The sequence below is a fragment of the Myotis myotis genome, unplaced genomic scaffold (assembly GCF_014108235.1).
Source record: "Myotis myotis isolate mMyoMyo1 unplaced genomic scaffold, mMyoMyo1.p scaffold_m19_p_7, whole genome shotgun sequence".
Lineage (NCBI taxonomy): Eukaryota > Metazoa > Chordata > Mammalia > Chiroptera > Vespertilionidae > Myotis > Myotis myotis.
The window spans coordinates 8,168,367-8,189,371 of NW_023416379.1; the positions used below are offsets into that span (position 1 = coordinate 8,168,367).

The following is a 21,005-nucleotide window of genomic DNA, read 5'->3' on the forward strand; positions in this document are numbered from 1 at the left end:
GTCCAAGTATGGATGAGGCTCTTCCATGTAATTTCTCCCAGTCTCCAGGCTTGTAACCATAAAACAGAAGTTACTGCTCCCTCCTGACCCGGCATGCACTGATGAGACCAGGGGAATAGCCATTTCAGTAGATGCTTCTTCCAAAGAAGGGAGGAATGAAAGGAGATAGCCATCATTGTCCAAAGTAACTCTGAAATCCAGCCTGGCACGTGCAGCCAGTTCCTTTAATCCAGGGGCAAGACTTCTTATCTTCCTGACTAGAGGACTGGTGCATGAAATTCGTGCAAGAGTAGGCCTTCCTTCCCCCGGCTACTGGCACCAGCTTCCTTCTGGCACCGGAACCTGGGGCTTCCTTTGCAGCCCCAGTTTCGTCCAGAAGGTCATTCGGAAGGATATCTGGAAGGACGTCTGGTCTAATTAGCATATTACCCTTTTATTATTATAGATAAGAAGTGGCTCATGCTTGTGGCTGATAGTTTTTTTAGGCTTCTTCCTAGCCACAAAAATGTCTGGTTCCCAAGTCCTCTCCTCATTTTAAACTGGCCTGTCCCTTAGTGCAAGCTGGTGGTGTTTTTACTTAATATTTACTTGGCTTCCTTAAAATCTGCTTGGAGTACATTCTGTGTCCTCCAAACCCAAAGCTTGAAACAAACTTTGAACCACACGTGAAACTGCTATGGGCAATGCTCTTAAGATTCTTAGATGCTGGTTTGTCTAGTTGAAAAGTTCAGTGAGGCACTACCTTAAATCTTTAGAGTTCCTAACAAAGAGCCCTATAGTTACACCCATGATTTATTGCTACCTCAAGTCTATTTTTTACTTTGTAAATCTTTTTCCACGAGAAACTGGAAGTGACAGGCCATCATATTTCCTAATCTACCACATCAGAGATTTCCTCTTAATTCTACTCTCAAATTTAAAAGTTCCTTCTTTGATTTATCTCTTATTCTTCCAGTCTCTTATAAGACACCAATTGACACTTTCATAATTGTTTTTAAAATATATTTTTATTGACCACCGGGAGAAAGGGAGAAGGAGAGAGACAGAAACATCAATGATGAAAGAAAATCATTGATTGGCTGTCTCCTGCACACCCCATATTGGGGATTGAGCCTACAACCCAGGCTTGTCCCCCATCTGGGAACTGAACTATGACCTCCTGGTTCATAGGTCGACATTCAACCACTGAGCCACATCAGCCAGGCACCAGTTGACCCTTTCAGCCTTCTGCAAGGAAATCCCTCTAGCCAGACACACCAGTTCAGGTTATTGCATATGATAGAATATCTATCTATATAAGAGGCTAAGTGACTGACCGAATGTCCGTCTGACCACCCAACTGACCAACCAGCCAGTACATATGACACACACTGCAATTTAAAAATAAACATTGGCCCTAACCGGTTTGGCTCAGTGGATAGAGCGTCGCCCTGCGGACTGAAGGGTCCCAGGTTCGATTCCGGTCGGGGGCATGTACCTTGGTTGCAGGCACATACCCAGTGGGGGGTGTGCAGGAGGCAGCTGATCGATCTTTCTCTCTCATCGATGTTTCTAACTCTCTATCCCTCTCCCTTCCTCTCTGTAAAAAATCAATAAAATATATTTAAAAATAAATAAATAAACATTGATTCGAGCATGTGCGATACATAAAAAGCTCTCGCTGACACCAATCGCACACGTGTATTTTGATCTGTCATTGTTGATCATGAATTTGCTTTTTTTTTAATGCTGTAAAACTTTATTGAGAGACCTTTAACAGTGAAGTATCCAACATAAGAATAATCTGTGTGTCTTCAGATCATCTTTCTTTAAATGGCTGTTTTTCCTTCCCCTATGGTAACTTTGCTTGTTTTTGTTGACATTTCTATTATGGAGAAAGGGCGAATAACAATATTAAAATATTTCTTCTAATTAATTTCCTTTCAATGTGCATGGACTCGTGCACCGGGTCACTAGTATATACATGAAATACTGTGGCTCTTTCTCCAGTCTTCTACAGCCCTTCCCTCACTGTTCTTTTCAGCCTCCACTAACAGTCTCTCGGTGTCCTCCAGCCTCCGTCTTCACCAGGCCCCAACGCCAACACCACATGTTAAGCAGCACTACGCTCTCAGTAGCAATTTCTGTTTCACTTAGCCTTTGCTAAACCACCACCAAAACTGGGTAGCTGCCGCCATAACACATTACAGCTCCTCATGCCTCTGTGGGCGGGTTAGGTGTTTCTTCTGCTGGCTGTGCCTCGGCTCACCTATGTGGCTGCGTTCAGCTGGAGCATCGGAAGGGCTGTCAGCTGGTGTTGGCTGTCACCTGGGGGGAGGGGTCAGTTATCCTCCAAGTGACTTTTTTCCTTGTGTGGTGGTCTCAGGGCAGAGCTTCACTGGAGCCAAAATAGGGCTCCAGACTTACAAAGGCCTGGCCTCAGAAGTGATGTATAATCAATCCCTTTAGCCACATTATGCACATTACTTGTCAAAGCAAGTCTCAAGGCCAGCCCAGGCTCATGGGGTGGAGAAATTGACTACATTCTGGTAGGAGAATCAGCAAAGTGACATAGCAAAGGATGTGATGACCGGGACAGGAGGAATTGTGGACATATTTTGCAATCAGTCACAGCCTGGCCCTATGCATTTGTTTTCATCCACTGTTTAATTTAAAAATCGAAACATCGGGTAATTATAAACTGTTTATTTCATTAATTGAAGTAATTATGTCATTACATTAAAATATTCAATATACCTTAGATCCTACTCAAGTCTGACGAAATTAGTGATTGAGTTCAGTAACTGTAGATCTATAATTTGGATCATATAATTCTGATCCCAAAACAATCATTTAACTTAGGCCATCTGATTGTGACTGTTATTTAATAAATAATAATTACATTGTCACCTGTGTTCTTATTGTGTTTTTTTATTTCCTTTGTAGCAACATCATTTTGTTGTATCAAAAATTTTAATCTCTATATTTCTATTTTTAAACCCTTTCCAGTTTTTTTTTTAATTGAGATGAATTCATCTGCATTAAAAATGACAAAGATTACTTTATTAGGTACCATTAGGAACAATATGATTGTAAATGTATGATTTTTCAAAATTTAGATTTTCAGGTAATTAAAATCTTTAAGATTTTCTTTAAGCATTATTGTCATTAAAGCACCAGAAGTGTATAATAATAATCTGCAAAAACAAATAAGTTAATCATAACCTATTGCAAACTGAATGTACCAATCAAAAATAAATATACCAATACATGATGCCCCTAATTTCAGACTTAACAACTCTCTACTTACTTAAACAGTCCTTTTTTTTGTATTTCTATATTTAAGATGACATTGAGGTCAGTATTTTGTTTTTTATCATTGTTTATGGTTCTGATAAAAATATGCCATCTTTACGTCCATGCCTATATATGAAATTTTATATCCCTCATATATAAAATCTTATAGAAAAATTTGTTAAATATATTGAAATATGTTAATTTCAATTACTATTATTTGAAAACACCATATGTTAAAAGGGCATGTATTTTTTAAAAATATATTTAATAATAATATTTAAAAGCTAGTTACCATAGGATTCTCTTTTAGTTTTATGTTATATATTAGAGGTCCGGTGCATGGATTCATGCACCAGTGGGGCCCTGGGCCTGGTCTGTGGCTTTCCGACATCCCCCGAGGGGTTCCAGAATGTGAGAGGGCACAGGCCAGGCTGAGGGACCCCAAAGGTGCATGATCCGGGCTGGGGAGGGACTGCGGGAGTACTCCAGGGCTTGTTCAGCCCATCTTGCCCAGTTCCAATCAGCTGGACCCCAGCAGCAAGCTAACCTACTGGTCAGTGCGTCTCCCCCCTGGAGGTCAGTGCATGTCATAGCGACTGGTTGAATGGTTGAAAAACAGTTGGACACTTAGCATATTAGGCTTTTATTATATAGGATTATATATAGTAAATTTTTTATATGTGGTAAAATAAAAATGCCATAACATATTTCTAGGCAGTGAACTTTTCATGATTGATTGCAAGGCTCCAAACAACCTTTTTACTGTAGCTCTGAGCTTCCAGGTGCATGAGTAAGTCACATAGGGCAAACCACAGCTGTGGGAAATCAGCAAGTCACTGTCAGTTATGACTCAGCGGAAGAAAAACTGTTGACTATAATTAGGTGTGACAGTTTCTTAATGGTCAAACTTAATCACCCTTTTTAGGTTGGGTTTCATCTCTGCATGTGTCATGATCTTGTCCTGAAATGTCAAAATACTGAGGAAATATATAAACACAGCAAAGAAATATAGAAATTGAATCTCAGAGCCAGCTCCCTTTATCTGTCCATTTCTAGAGAGGGATATTGCCTTGGAATTTGGGGAGTCTTTCTTTTTTAAAAAATCTTTATTGTTGAAAGTATTACATATGCACCCCTTACCCCCCATTAACCTCTCCCAAATCGGCCCCTGCCCCCTACCCCAGGCCTTCACCACCCTACTGTCTGTGTCCATGGGTTATGCATATATGCATATAAGTTCAATGGTTGATCTCTTCCCACCCACCCACCCTCCCCTGCCTTCCTCTGATGATGAGTGGATTAAACAGCTAGGGATTATTTCTTATAACAACATTAACCCAGGACCATGTGCATACACTAGCCTTCCTACAGAGACATCTCTCAAGGCCCAGCCTCCAAGTCCTGAGGTCTGTAGGACAACCTGCTTTGGAAGCAGAACCAGTGATGAAAGCCTCAAGGGTGAAACACCTAGAGAACTTCCACAGCTAGAGCCACTCCTCCCCCCACACTGCACACAGACTGGCTTTTAGGAAGGAATCAAGATTCAAGTTATAGGAGAGGGAGGGTGAGCTGCATCTGTCCAGTATTCTCACCTGCATCAACATCTGTCCTTAAATCAGAGCCTATTACCAGTTCCTATGTGAGAATACCTGTTGGGAAGCATGAGACTTGGTTGGAAAGTTTGTAAAGAGGGAATTCTGATAAAAGGGAAGTGTGTGGAAGGCCGCCTGCCCTGTTTATTGGAATTCGACTTAGGGGAAACTTTGGGGAGTGTCGAAGGCAGCAACTCTAATTATTCCTTGACCTTTCCAAACAAGTCTGCACGAGCAGACCCCCGGGTGTTTACTGGAATCCTTGTGCTTAATCCCCGGGTGCCCTTGCCTAGAGGACAATGTAAACACAGGAGTCCTCCCAAGGTTACTCACCCTACTGATTGTACCTAAAGATAAAAACTGCAATAAAAGCCTAAGGAGGCAGGCAATCGAGGCTGCCTGGTCCTTTGGCCAGGCCGTCCCTTAGTCTCTCTTTCACAGCAAACATTGTGTCAGAGTAATCCATTCATCCATCCCTCAGGGGCTGCTGGTCAGCCCTGGCAAATACCCACCTCAAATTCTAGCTTCTCAAATGCCACCTCTCCTCCGTGCTGAAGCTGTCATCTCAACCAGACATTTCCTATGCATTTTGCAATGGGCTTGAATTCTCATAATCTTCCCTCTCGAGCCTGTTACTTCCATTTTGCTTTTCTTGGTTAGTGGCATCACTGTTCAGTTGAGTTGACCGAAATAGAAATATAGAAAGCGCCTGTAGCTCCTGTCCCTCTGCTTCCTTTGAGTCTACTTCTGATAGGTTCCCTTGCAGCCGTCTGACGCATCCCAGCTCTATTGGTGCTGCCCTAGAACAGAATCCGTCACCTTTAACATGGGTCCTGGTAGTATGTTCCCAAATATTCTCCCACCCCCTTCTCCCTTCAACTAAACCTCTACACTACCATCAGAATATGTCTCTGTGTGTCTCAGGCATGAAATGACCATGTCTTTGTCCAAAACCACTGATGATTTCCCCATTGACTCTAAGATAGAGACCTAACTCCTTGGCATGTTAGTCAAAGGTTTTACTAACCTGGTTCTTGGCTATTTTCTAGGCTCACCTTCAATCCCTTCTTAAACCTTCTTCACTTATAATCCAATCAAAACCCATCATGCTTTTAAAAGACTGCCTCTTTTTTCCTACAAAGTTCTCTACCAGAAAATCTCCACATCTCTGCTGATATTCAATAAAATGGCACCTCGTTTTTAGCTTCTCTGGGCCTTCTAGCCTTTTCTCTTACCTTACAGGAGAATTACTTGTTTCTGTATTTATATCCCCTTAGCACTTTCTATGTTCCTCCATTGCAATAGCTGACACATTGCTTTGGGCTTTGGTTTACATAACTGTCTCTTCCATTGTATGACCAGTTCCTTAGGGCAAGGCCTGTTTTTTAGTCTCCAGCAAATCCTTAGCAGATTCCTCCATTCATTTCTATGAAGCATCTACTCTGCAGTAGTAAACAAGACAGCGATGGATAAGTCAGGCATGGTCCCTGCCATCTACGCTAGACCATAGAATAGATTCTAATAGTGGAAATGAATAGGCATCCAGATTTGATGATGGTGTCTTAACTAAGCTGATATTGGTGGAGATGATATATCAGGAAGTAAAATAGACAGCAATTCCTTATTCACTGGTGCGAGGGCGGGGGTGGGGGAGTGGGGGAGCAGGGAATGAGAAAAGAAAGCCAAGAATTTTTAGGCCAGCCAAGAATTAGGTGAATCTTAGGTTCCATTAATAAAATTAGTGCTGTGATTCTTAGCACTAGAGAACTTATTTTACTTGTAGCATATAATCAAACTTTACTGGGCTTAGAACTAACATACATGTTCAGAAAAATGTCTACATGAATTACAGTTTTTATCATTTTAGTAGAAATATTAAACATGCATACACACACACACACACACATATATATATATATATATATATATATATATATATATATATGAACATTTGGTAAGACTACATCATGTTTTTCTGAAAAGCTGAAATTAAAAAAATTCTTAGGATTAAGTATTAAATACATTTAAATAATGTTTCTTTAAATACACAAGGAGAACTTTAAAAACCTATGTCATGATAGTTATGTCAGTTCCTCATCAACAGCATTATAAAGTAGTGTTATTATTCATAATGTATATTTTTTAGACACTTTCTTGGTCTCAGTGAACTTTTTACAAACAGCTTTCTTGAGGTATAATTGTTCAGTGAAATTTCAATAAGTGAATGAAGATAAACATAGGGCTAACATGTTATAAAATTTAAAGCACTTGCTGATAATCCTTAAAGGAATAGCCTAATTGATTAATATACTTGAAATTATACTGACTCTTCTTTTAAGCAATAATCGGTAAAATGAATTAAAAGATAAAATAATATTATGATTACTTCCAGAGTTGTGTAACTATGAGTTTTTTTCATGATATAACTTCATGTCATACTGTGTTATCTAATTAGGTGTTTTTTTTTCCTTCTAGATGAGCAAGAGATAGTACAAAAACGAACTTTCACAAAATGGATCAACTCTCATCTGGCCAAGGTAAAGGAAACCACCAAAGTTCTGTGTTTACCTAGTTTGAGCCAATAAATAATTAAAGGTACAGTATAAAGTCATGCTGCTTTTGCTGTGGTCGCAATTACTAATCAGTGATATTGTCAACCCCATCAGTTTAACTGTTGCCTACGTATAGCACTTGCTCACATTGCTCTAGGAGAAATGAAAGGATGCCTAGAGCCAAGAGCAGCTATTCATGTCAATTCAAGGAATCTTGAAATATTCACCCAGTTATTTCTCCTGTCCTAGGATGAGTGCCATATGAAAAGAATTGGAGCTGGGTTTTCTTTTCTGTGTTTGTTTCGATTTGGAACAGAAGGCAGCAAGGAGCGGTGTGCCCTGAGCAAAGAATTCTATGTGAGGAGGTCAGAATAGTGTCTCTCGTGCTTTGATAGGAAGTAGCCATGGTGGGAGGACACTAAGAGGACTAATCATTCCGAGATTATTGACACTGACATTAGGTTGTATCAGTGACTGTATTTGTACAGTGTAATGACTGAACATAAATACTGATATAAAACAAACTCCAATACAGCTATATGATAATAAAACTAGAGGCCTGATGCACGATATTCGTGCAAGGGGCTCGGCCCTCGCAGCTGCAGCTTGCCTCAGCCCTCACAGCCCCAGCTTCATCCAGAAGGTCGTTTGGCTGTCCGGTCTGATTAGCACATTATGTTTTTATTATTATAGATTAATCTTTTATCTTGCTGATGAAAAATATGCAAACAAAAAAAATCACTGCATTTGTAAAAATAAATACAGACAATGGGACAATTGTCTGACTTGAGTGAGAGGATCCTTTGGCTGAGAGCTGTGCCTACAGTATTCAAGACAGAGCTCTATGAGCAGTTTTTGATAAGAGATTTCCCCAAAGTCTCTTTTATGGTTCAGAAGCAAACAAAACACGGCAATATATTTCAGCCCAACTGTACAAATTAACTGCTTACTGTGGTGTCTCTAAGAGGCTTTGGTGACAGAAAAAAATTACTAAGACACTTTCCCAGGCCTTGAAAAGCTCGCAGTCCAGCCAAGATTGAAGACAAGAACAATGTGTCTAAATACAGGATGAACTGGATGATCTCCCCTACAATCCCTTTCCAAAAGCCACGTGATGAGAGGAAATTCTCTGGTCAAGGGGTGCACCCAGCTTCTACCCTAGGTACGCAGCAAATGCCTCTCATTTTCTCAGGTCCTGGCCGGTGCTTACACCACACAATTAACATCCATTGGGAAGGTTATTTCTTTCTTAGATGAAAATAGAGTTATTGTTTTTTCATATTGTTAGAAGATTACATGCTAATTGTAAATAATATTAACAATATACCTCTTACAAGTGTAAAGAAAGTGAAAATCACCTCAAATCTTACAATCCTGATAGAACCATCCCTAACTTATTAATCGTCACTTTTCTACACAGGGACACATGATTTCACAAAAGTGGTTTTATAGAATCGTGATCTGTATGCCTCTGTTTCATGCAGCACATCTTTCCATGTCAATAGTCACAGAGCTACATAGTCATATTAATGGATGAATAATTTTATTATAAATATATAAGTTATAAATCATAAAGTACTCAGTAGCTATCGATGGTCATTTACGTGGTTTCTAGTTGGTATTATACAAAACCCTACATTGAAAGTCCTTGAGCCTATATCTTTGAACACTTGTGTGATTTTTTCTTAGGATAAATTTCTAGAAGCGGCTAGTCAATAGGCATATGCATTTATAATTTTAATATATACCAAGAGTTTATCTGAATGCCCATTTCCTTACACTAGTAACGGACTTTAAAGCTACAGTGTTTTCTAATCTGATTGGCTAATATAATTTATAATTAATTTTTAATTTGGTTTAAGTAAGGTTGAATACCTTTGTGAAAGTTTTCCAAGTAAAATTCTTAGGACACATTCATCTATTATGCACCAAATCCTTTAAAAGAAGGGGAAGTTTGAATAGATGCCATGCCATACAGTATGTGAAGGGCCTTTGTGGAGCAATGATCTTCCAAGAGTTTATTTTCAAGTCTGTTTTGTAATTGCTGTTTTATCACTGCTTCAAGTTGCTTTACACAGTGATGTGGTAACTGGCTATTGCAATAGGCTTTACCGATATGTGTTGTTTTTTCTGGTCTCTTCCAGCCCTGCTCTGTGACTTCGCCCCTACCGTTTCTCACCTAAATATCTAAGCCCTCCCTTTACTGTGGAGTTCAAGCCTCTTTCATTTGTGAAGCATCTCTGACCACATGCGAGACAGAGTGCCTGTCCCCTAGCAAATGCTCAGTTTCTCTGCACCCCCTCCCAGGCCCATCCCCCTCCTTTCCCTGGGTTTCCTGCCTCTGGTGTGGGAGGATATGAAATCTCTGCCCTAGTCCAGAACCTGCAGGGTAGGCGAGGTTCAGCATGCCTTAGATTATCTGGTACTGTTCCCTATCTCAGCCTCCCGGTAACATTGTGAATCACTAAGGCATGTGCTAATTCTTGGAATTTCTTTATAAGTCCCAATAGCTCTAAGCACAGTGCTGAGTACCATACAAAGGCGTTTGATAAAACAACAGCAAAGAGTCTATATCTTCTCTTGATTTTTTTATAATAGTAAATGCATTTCTGGGGAGAAAAGTAACGATGCATTTCTGGCTCTGTGCTAAGTACTTCACACAGGCTATTTTACAGCCTTCATCTCCATAAATTGGTGCTGCTGAGATTTTAATCCAGACATGAATCTAAAGTCTGCGTGGTTTTTCCTACTTTGCACATTTCCGCATCTATATTATTATTTTGAAAGAATAAGAAAATTATGAAAAACCTCCATAGCTGCTCCATTATAACCCTAATATGATTGAATGGTTTTGTTCTTTTTTTTCCTCTCTCCTCTGCACTAGTGACTTTTTCTTTCCTGAATTACCTGGAAAATTGAAAATGGAAGCAGAACAAGGATACTTATACTTGTTATCCTGAACTTGTTTATACTGATGCTGTGGTATCTTGTCAAACATAGCCAAACCCACAAATTCATTGGAGAACACTTTCCTTTCCCCACTCACTTATATTGCAGAAACATTGCGAAGATCAAATTTGACCCCATTACCCTTCCTCGGCTGTTGACAGTTTCAGGTCAGTTATAGAGTTGAGCTTTCTGTCTCCATCTGCGCCAGCAGCTGATCACATGACCCCCTATTATCCCTCTCTCTTCCCCAGCTTTTGCCCACCTTCATCCCTGAGTTTCTATTTACAGCCCCATTTCTTTCTCATTCTCCCACCCATCTCTGTCCCATGCCTGTCCATCTCTAACTCTCCCAGGCTCTCTCCCTCTCCATCACAAGACTACTCAACCTTCTGTCTCGAACTCCCTCTCTCCATCCCCATTTTTATGCTCATTTTCATCGCTGTTCCTACCTGTAACCTGTACCTCTAAAAGCACATATGCCTTCTAGGCTTCACAGTCTCATGGAGGTCACACTTCCATACGCACCCAAATGAAAAGGGAAGCACACACTGGCCTTCCCCCTGCGGTGTGCTCGCTTACTCCTGAGAATGATCATCTCTCTCTGACAGAAACAAGGTCAGTTTCATGTCTTTGGTTCTGTGTCTGGACCAGGGCATCGTGTCACTTTTCCTGCTGTCCCTGTGAGGAGACTTGCTCCCAAAGCAGTTCTGTGAGGCTAGAGTGTGCCTGGTCCCATCACTCTAGCACTTTGCGGGCATGACAGCAAGCATATACATGTGCTCACGTACACACACACACACACACACACACACACACACACACTCATACGTTTAGTCGCTAGGCTCCACAGAAGCATATGAAAACAGCTTCTCAGATTTTTGGCCCTCGGCTCCTGGTCACCTATCGGCAACACGGAGTTATCTCCCCGACAACAGGTTTTCACCCACAGAGCAGACCAGCCCTGTGTCAAGGTCTTTCCTTATCCTCCAGAGGTTCTTGAAGCCAATGTTTCCTCCTTCTGTTTGCTTATTAAATAACCAAGGCCAGTGGTAGGTCCTACAACTGAGAGCCACCTGCCCCCAGGATGGAGCCGTGACCGCTGTCCCCTTTGAAAGGATCTGGTGTCCTGTAATTTGTGGGGTCAGATTGAGTCTGGTTTGGTGTGTAGCCTGTGTGCTTGTTTACTTTGTCCAGTAAATGCTTAACCAACATTAATCAGCTGGGGCTGCTGTCACAAAATGTCATAAGCTGGGGCATGTAAACAGCAAGCATTCATTTCTCAGTTTGGGAGGCTGCAAGTCCAGAGTCAAGGAGCCAACTGATTTGCTTCCTGGTTCCTGATGAGAGTTCTCTTCCTGGCTGTGTCCTCACGTGGTGAAAAGAAAGAGAGAAGGAGGGAGGGAGGGGGAGGGAGGGAAAGAGGTGGGGAGGAAGGGAGGGAAGGAAGGAGGGAGGGAGGGAGAGAGAAGGAAGGAGGGATGAGGGAGGAAAAGAGAGGAGGAGGGAGAGTGGGAGCATAGGGAGGGAGGGAGGGGAAAGGAACTCTGGTCTCTCTATTTTTTTAATTAATTTATTTATTGATTAATTAATTTTATAATTAATTTATTTTTTAATTTTGTTTTATTGCTTAAGGAATTACAAAGAGTAGTGCATATGTCTCCTTTTCTTCCCCCTTGACCTTCCCCCAGCCTGCCCTCCCCCCAGTGTCTGTGTCCATTGGTTATGCTTATATGCATGCATACAAGCCCTTCGGTTGATCTCTTACCACCCCCTCGGCCCCCTCCCTGGCCTTCCCGCTGTAGTTTGACAGTCTGTTCGATGCTGCTCTACCTCTCACTCACTCATATATGGGTAATCTCTGCCTATTTTTATAAGGACACTAATCCCATCATGGGGCATCACTTCGCAGCCTCTTCTACACCTAGTTACTTTCCAAGGCCCCACTTCCAAACACTCCCACAGTGGGGGGTGGGGGGCGGAGGCTTCCACATTTGGATTCCAGGGGCACACTTTCAGTACATAGCAGGCTGGATTGAAGCTCATGAGAATTTCTCCCAAACCTATAAGATAGAGACAAGTACTCGGTCCTGGGATGAGATAGTAATGAATTTCTCTCCTCTTTCATAGCAAATGCTTCCTGTGTGATAATGAACGCCTGTTGTACCTAGTTCTGTGCTTTGGAATTATTTCAGATAATCTCATAACCAAACCATTTAAAAGAGTTAAAATGCACTTTATTCCTTGATTGTAGTATTTTTCTCCTACAATTTTCTGTTGGCATCTACCAATAAAGGTCAGAAAATGACCCATCTCAAAAATACTTTTATGCTGGTACTCAAGATATTAGTCCTAAATCACCTATTACTCATGCTATGTAACAAGTTATTTTATCTCTAAGAATAAGAAAAGAGAAAAGTGCTATATCAGCAGGAAAGAAAACACATGAGAGTTTCAACTCTTTTCCAGAATGCAGGTTGTAAATCTTTTGTAGAGTCTCTGTTGTCTGAGAGCTTTAGCATAACAGTCCTGGGAATTTTTGTGGATTTAATCTAGAATGATAAACCATTTCATCCTAAATTGTGTGATCATGTCTTGCTGTTACAATACTTTCTTTAAACAGTTTAAGCAAACTAAAATACTTTTTTTGTTAATCCTCGCCCAAGGATATTTTCCCATAGATTTTTAGAGAGAGCGGAAGGGAGGGGTAAAGACAGAGAGAGAGAAACATAAATGTGAGAGAGACACATCAATTGGTTGGTTGCCTCCCGCACATACCCTGACCTGGGCGGGGGATCGAGCCTGCAACTGAGGTATGTGCCCTTGACTGGAATTGAGCCCGGGAACTGCAGTCCACAAGCTGATGCTCCATCCACTGAGCCAAACTGTCTAAAGCTAAAATACTTTTTAAAATTTTCTTTAAATTTTTTTAAAATTCAATTTATTTAGGTGACAATGATTAATAATATTATATGGGTTACAAGTGTACATTTCTATGATACATCATCTGTACTAGTATATTGCTATGGGTGGTGGACACACAATACAAATATACTTTTATTTTAGAGGGCAATTTAAAAGACTCATTTAGAAAGTTTTTACCTTTTTTCTCAAAATCTTCTTTGGAAATTGACCACTTGATGAAATTGGGAGGGTTTTATGGGAAATTTTTATTTTTGTTCTTCTCTGCTTTCTCAGTTGCTAACTAATAAACTATTTCTAATTAAAATGATTAACTCTCTTACTAATGACATTTTATTCTATTGCAACAACTCTCTATAAATATTATGACAGCAGTATGAAGATAGGGTGGAAATAAGAGAGCAATCTGTTTGCAAAAATATGCTTTGCTGAAAACAAAAATCTTATAAAAGTAGGAAGAAAAACAAGAACTTTCTGTGTTTTTGTGCCATTTTTAGCACACATGTAGATTATTCAATTACTTGTGTATACAATTATCTGTTCATTTTTGGGGGGTTGCTTTGTTTTCAAATAGAACTTTTGAATTTCAAATTTGTCATAGTGTACAAAACATTGCAAATCACAAATTGTTCATATAATGTAATAATAACAAAAATTAAAGGGTTGTATTTATTTTACATACCTTAAAATTTCTTTCAGGAAAAGGCTTCATATTTAGACAAGAACCCTATAATTTTCTTCCTTTTCAAGAAGAAACCTGAGCCCTGGCCACTGTGGCTCAGTGTTGGCTATGCACTGAAGGGTTGCAGGTTCAATCCTCAGTCCTTTGGGGGCACCTGCGGGAGACAACCGACCAATGTGTCTCGCTCACATCAATGATTCTCTCTCTCTCTCTTTCTCTCTCTCTTTCTCTGCCTCTCACTTCCTTCCACTCTCTTTAAACACAGTGGGAAAAATATCCTCCAGTGAGGATTAACGGAGAAGAGAGAGAGAGAGAGAGAGAGAGAAAAGAAACCTGAATCTTTCTGTTCTGTTTGCTCTGTCAATGAAAGAAGGTGTAGTGTTGTTTTTTAATTAGCCCAATATTGATCTTGAGTAATGGTTTTTCAAAGGGAGGTCCTCATTCAGCTCCAGCTTGTCAGCAGCCATTGATAAAAATGTCTCTGAATCTCAGGGCTGCCATTTATTAACTCTTACCATGTTCCATTTACTGCACTTTATCAATTTTATCTTTTATTTTTCTTAATCCTCATGGCAATAATCAAATATAAGTATTATCTCCACCATTTTATAAATTATGAAGTTGAAGTTTAGAGTTAATTAATAATCTTAAGGTACATAACAAGTGTGTGAAAAACCCAATGCCAGGACTCCTCAGCTTGGGCACTAACCACTGTGTTACACTCCCAGGAGTCATTTGTTTATTTAGCTCTTCATGCAGCAGATACTTTTCAAGCACCTATTTTGTGCAAGGCATCCTGGATACAGTGGTAAACAAAGGCAGGGGTAGCCCGTGCCATGGCGGAACTGACAGTCTGCAGAAGAGACAATCACAGTGAAGTGTGGGTGGAAAAGTCCATGAGAGGGGAAGTGTAGGGTGTCAGGGAGCACATGGCAGACACAACCAACCACCCAGGTCATCTGAAGGAGGGCATCGAACAGGCTTTCACAGGAAGAAACATTTATGCTGGAGCCTGAGAAATGGCCTGGGATTGGGTACCAATGTTTTCAAAAGTTGAGATGTGAGAACAAGTGCGGTGCAGTAAGGAAATGGAAGATATTCTGGAATACTTGAAAACATGCGTTCCAGGAGTGGAGTAGCAACAGAGAAAAAGACCCAGATCAGGCATTGAGAGAGAGAGGCTGGAATGGGGGAAAGGAAAGTTATGTTGGAGACACAGGCTCCCGAGGAGGCAGAGTGGGAGACAAATCCAGAGCACAGGGGGAGCCCTAGCTGGTGGTGCTCAGTGGGTAGGGCATCGGCCTGTGGACTGAAGGATCCCGTGTTTGATTTCGGTCAAGGGCATAGACCCAGATTGCGGGCTCAATCCCAATAGGGAGTGTGTAGGAGACAGCTGATCAATGATTCTCTCTAATCAGTGATGTTTCTATCTCTCCCTCTCCTTTCCTCTCTGATATTATATATATATAATATAATATAATATAATATAATATAATATAATATAATATAATATATATATTATATTATATTATTATATTATATTTATTATATATATATATATATATATATATATATATATATATAGCATAATATGTTAATTAGACCAGACAGCCGAATGGTCTTCTGGACGTCATTCTGGACATCCTTCTGGATGAAGCCACAGCAGCGGGGCCTGAGGCAGAGGCAGTTAGTGGCAATGAGGCAGGCAGGTGGGTGGTTAGGGGCAATGAGGCAGGCAGGCAGAGCGGTTAGGGGTGGTCAGGCAGGCAGACTGGTAAGTGGCTAGGAGCCAGTGATCCCGGATTACGAGAGGGATGTCCAGAGGGATTGGACCTAAACTGGTAGTCAGGCATCCCCTGAGGGGTCCTGAATTGTGAAAGGGTGCAGGCCGGGCTGAGGGACCCCCCTCCCCCATGCACAAATTTTGTGCACCATGCCTCTAGTGTATGTGTGTGTGTACACACACACACACACACACACATATATTTTTAAAATATATTGTATTGAGTTTTTGCAGAGAGGAAGGGAGAGGGACAGAGAGTCAGAAACATCGATGAAAGAGAAACATTGACCAGCTGCCTCCTGCACACCCCCTACTGGGGATGTGCCCACAACCAAGATACATGCCCTTGATAGGAATCGAACCCGGGACCCTTCAGTCTGCAGGCCGACGCTCTGTCTACTGAGCCGAACTGGCTAGGGCTATTTTTTTTTTTTTAAGAGCACAGGTGGAGGTGGAGATTTGGAGCAGAGGAGAGACTTCCCTTTTCTCTGAGACCAGCGTGGGAATGGGAAGAATGGGCCTGGAGACACCCAAGTTCAGGGGTGGACTTGAATTTGAGAGGATTCCCACCAAATGGTTACATGCTTTTTAGATCTAACAGAATAGTTTGCATTTTTTAATAAAACATTTATGTTGGAATATTTTTAAAATTGACAGTTCAAAGATGTTAGTTCTTTCATATGTTTAAAGTGCTTTATCTTAGGAAATTCCCAATTTTTATGCAAGGTCTGTTCACTATTGTAATTATATAGTGCCATCTTGGCCCCCAAAGAGAGCAATTAAACATGTGTTTTCATAAAAACTTTCATGAGTTAGATTTTTAATTAGAAAAAGATAGTATAAGTAACCTTGACATTAACATTGGTTATACTCTTATCAAGTGCTTGTAGTTCTTGCATTTTCTTTCATTTTAACAAATGAAATAGAATGTTATATTTGTATTTAAACACCCTTGATTCATTTTTTATGAGAGTTGGCTGGGAAATACATTTATAGTTTGGCAAAATGTCCTCTGGGGGAAAAAATAGGTCTCAAATAGCCCTTGTTTAGTGTGTCTATAAATGGAGCTTCTCTTTCAATATGCAATAAACAGCCTTTTCTCCATCCACCTGCCTTAGATCACTGCGGCTATTAAGGACAGGCACTGAGCACTTGAAACACTGTAATTTTAGGATGACCTCAGGCATGATATGAGCATTTTTCACTTTTTAGAACTAAAAAAATAAAAGCACCATAAAAGATTAGTTAGGTTCTGTGTTAGTTTGCTCAGGCTGCCATAACCAAGTACCACATACTAGGTGGCTTAGAATGAGATGTTGATTATCTCCAGTTCTCGAGGCTAGATAGCCATGCTCCCTGAGACTCTGGGTAGAAGCCTTCCTTGCCTCTTCCAGCTGCTGGGGGCGGCCTGTGTGATTTCACATTCCTTGGTTTGCTGCGTTGCCTTAGTCCTGCCTCTGTGCCTCTCTGTGTTTGTGTCCAAATTTCCCCTTTGTATAAGGACACTAGGAATCGTGGATTAAGACCTGTCCTGATGTCCTCATTTTAACTTGATTAAGTCTCTGAAGATTCTGTTTCCCAATAAGATCACATTCTGAGGTACTGGGGTTAAAACTTTCACATAGCTTGCGGGGCGGGCCGGGGGGGGGGGGGGCACACAATTCCACTGATACTAGGTTCTATTAAGAGTACATTTTGTTTTGACCAAGTGACATTCATACACTTATTTAAAAGGAATATTTCTGACTTCTATGATTTTTTTTTCAGTAACCTAGGCTAATATGACTTCGATTGTCATCTTCATATTCATAAAATATCACTTTGGGGGCTGCTTTGTTCTTCAGTTGTCTTTCCACCAACAGTGCCTAAAGCTAACATGAAACACTTTCAGGACTGCATTTTCTCCCATCTGTTTCCTGTACACACTTTGGTGGGATCATTAATGAACTAAGATGAGGAGGAAAAGAAGCAACGAGCAAAAGGGAAATGTAATAATTCACTCCAGAAGCCATTCTTTAGTTGTTTTTCTAAGGCTACTGTAGCTTGGTAATCCTAAACCTACTGATAAATCCATTCTTTCCAAATATGTAACTAAAAGGTTATGAAGGAAAATTATCATTTCAAAACATATAGCAATCATTAACTTATTAATAAAATATTAATTTATTGATAACATAAGTATAGTTCTAACAAAGCTTATGCAGATTAATAAACATTTTTATAACATTTATCAAAGTTCCTTCTTTTAGAAATATCTTATTTATTTGTACATTCATTCAATAACTATTTTAAGGTGCTGTTTTTATGTTCAGCAATATTCTAGGTACTGAGAATGTAGCAGTGATCAAAATAGAAAAAGTACAGTAACCCCTTCATTGTGACACTTATATCCTAACTAGAGGCCCAGTGCACAAAATTCGTGCACTGGTATGGTCCCTAGTGGCTGCTGGCTGCTGACTGGGTACTCCCTCCCTTCCCCTAGCTGGCCCTACCCCCTGGTCAACTCCTTTCCCCCAGCCAGCCCCTCCCCATGGTCGAACTCTCGGTTGAGGGGACAATTTGTATACTACACTTTTATTATATAGGATGGAGGGAAATGGATGGAAGGCAAATAAGTGGCTCTCTTGAGGGTAGACTGAGAAGGATCCAGGACAGAAGGAGCAAGGTGAATTAGAAGGTTGTTGAAATCATCCAGTCAGGAGACCAGTGTCTGGAACCAGGACAGAACAGTGGAGGTGGTGAGCAGTGGTTGGATTCTGGATGAATTTTGAAAATAAAGTCAGCAGATTTGTTGATGGATCTGATTTGAGGTATGAAAAAAAGAGGTTAAGAATAACCCCAACTTTGTACTGAATCAAACAAATAACTTGAGGAATCAAACAAATAACATTCATCTATGTTTCTTTTATACAAAATGAAAATAATTTTATTCATGTGCAAGTTGTTAAGAGCAGAGTTTTCCAAGCAGATTTAAAGATGGGCTGGAGGGCAGTTACCGCCTTTAGGACATTTATTCGGAATTGAATGAAGTAATTAAGGAAGTGGAAATGATTGCTCTATCATAGGAAACAAGAACGGGAACTATCTTCTCACTTTTGCCAATTAGAGGTGGAAAATAATCACAATGGTGCTTTTATAAACGGGAAGAAAGAAAAACAGATTACACATTAAATTCTTAAATTACTTCACCTGGTTTCTGGAGATATTAGGAAAATCTAATTTGATTTTCTGAATAAAGCAAAAAAAAAAAAAAAACCCTTTTAGATATGGAATTACTTTTATTTCATTGGCTACTGTCTGTGGTTAGCATCATGATTTTACCGATCTGGTCTGAGGCTACTTTGGCATTTGTTTGCACATTTCATGTGGTGGGCTCTCTGCCAACCTTTGGGGGAGGTAATTTGCTCCACATCTGTTGGTCAACCCCTCTTCCCTTCCCACTCTCTCTGTTCCTGTTGTTGCTCCCACCCATCAGATAACCATCAGAGCATGCGAACATTCTAGACTGGTCCTGGTTGGGATTTTTTCCATATTCTGTCCCTCAGCCTGTGAAATAGTTCCTACTTGACATTTCTATAAACCGGAGGGAGTGGTTTGTGGCTCTAAGAGTGCTGGGCCATTGTGTGTACACAGGGTTCAAGATGCACAGAATACACCGTGAGAACCAGCCCTTGCCTTGGGATGGCTTTACCCACCATCTGGGACTATCTCAGGCTATGACTGTGGCATTTCCAGAGAGCCTGAGGGTGCTCAATGGTGGGTGTGTCCCGACCGGAGTAAAGAGTTATCTGTGCCATCGGCTGTTCCTTTAAACTTTTCCACTTCAGTTTTACCGGGGTGACTGGGTATCTAGCAATTACGCATTTGAAACCCCAGGATATGCAGTTAGTGTTTTAGAATAAAATGCTGTAGCTATTTTTGTGTGAAATACAAGGCTTTGAGAGATTCTTCTCCAAGAGGACAAAGCATCTAGGCTGCCGCTTGTTCTGAGACTGAAAGTATTACTGATGAACGACGACCTGGCTTGCTCCTGGCACGGGATAGGTGATTTTCTCTTCTCCTTGGCCAAAGACTAAATCTTACATGCTGTTGGTTTCCTCAGTGGCTGTTTGTCACGAAGGGATTCTAAGATTCTAGCAGATGTGTAGATCTACTGATAAAGTGATGATATGCCAGTAATGTTTCAAAGTAGGTTTGCTTTCTTCTTATATTACTGGTTTCAGTCTAACACCCAAAACTTCTTTCACCTTAATTGATGTGCGTATGGTTGCCCTGTTATTACAAAGTTAAAAATGATAAAGATATTTTAGTCTGCTAACATTTTTATAATTTTGGATATATAAGCATACACTTGTCTATGCAAAATGGCTCCTATCTACCTATCATCACCTATCTATCTATCTATCTATCTATCTATCTATCTATCTATCTACCTACCTACCTACCTACCTACCTATGGAATGTTGTGTGTATGTATTTAATTATTCATCTACAGTAAGCTCTTTTCACCTTCTTCCTTTATCAATATTCATTGGTCAAAACATTATAAAACATCTTCTTACATCAAATACCATCAGGTTTCCCTAAAAATTCAGAGGCTTATGAATAAAAAATAAATTTAGCCTTGGTTACTTGTTTGAATCCATGGAGTGGGAGTGGGTGGGCACTGCAATGTAAATTATGACACTCAGAACAGTGCTTACTCAGTAATCACAAAGTAGACACACATGTCGGTTGTTCTTTATTTGTTGCAAATGAATGAAATGTATTTTTTTTTAGTTTTTAAAATCTTTGTTGTTGAAAGAATTACATAGGTCCCCTTTTCTCCTCCATTGACCTCTTCTAGCCTATCCCTATCCCCTACCCCAGGCCTTCACCACCCCATTATCTGAGTCCATAGGTTATGCATATATGCATACAAGTTCTTTGGTTGATCTCTTCCCACCTACCCATCCTCCCTCACCTTCCCTCTGAGATTCCACAGTCTGTTCCATTGACTTTAGATGCCAAGAAGTGAGATCTATTAAAAAGATTCTGGGTGCATCAGGGTATGGAGGGAAATGCTGACCGGGCAGAAAAGAATTAACTCAGCAGACCTGGTTGCTCAAAGCCTGTACATTTCAAATAAAGCCATGTCTGAAAGAATGGCCTTGACTTGCTCCTGTGAGCTAACCTCTGAGCACTTGGAAGATGACACCTGTAAAGAGTGTTTTGCCTACCAGAGGCCTTGGGCCATGTTGCTCCTCTTTGAT

At 40.4% G+C, this 21,005-nt stretch overlaps 1 protein-coding gene across 12 annotated transcripts in view; it reads left to right on the forward strand.

The window, feature by feature from the left end:
• SYNE1 (spectrin repeat containing nuclear envelope protein 1) overlaps positions 1–21,005 on the forward strand; it is a 387,376-nt gene that overhangs the window by 59,127 nt on the left and 307,244 nt on the right. For all 12 annotated transcript variants that reach the window (XM_036316912.1, XM_036316911.1, XM_036316914.1 and 9 more), the window contains one exon: positions 7,344–7,405. In XM_036316912.1, coding sequence (XP_036172805.1) covers positions 7,344–7,405 — 62 coding nt within the window. Of the gene's footprint in view, positions 1–7,343; positions 7,406–21,005 lie in introns of those variants that run through there.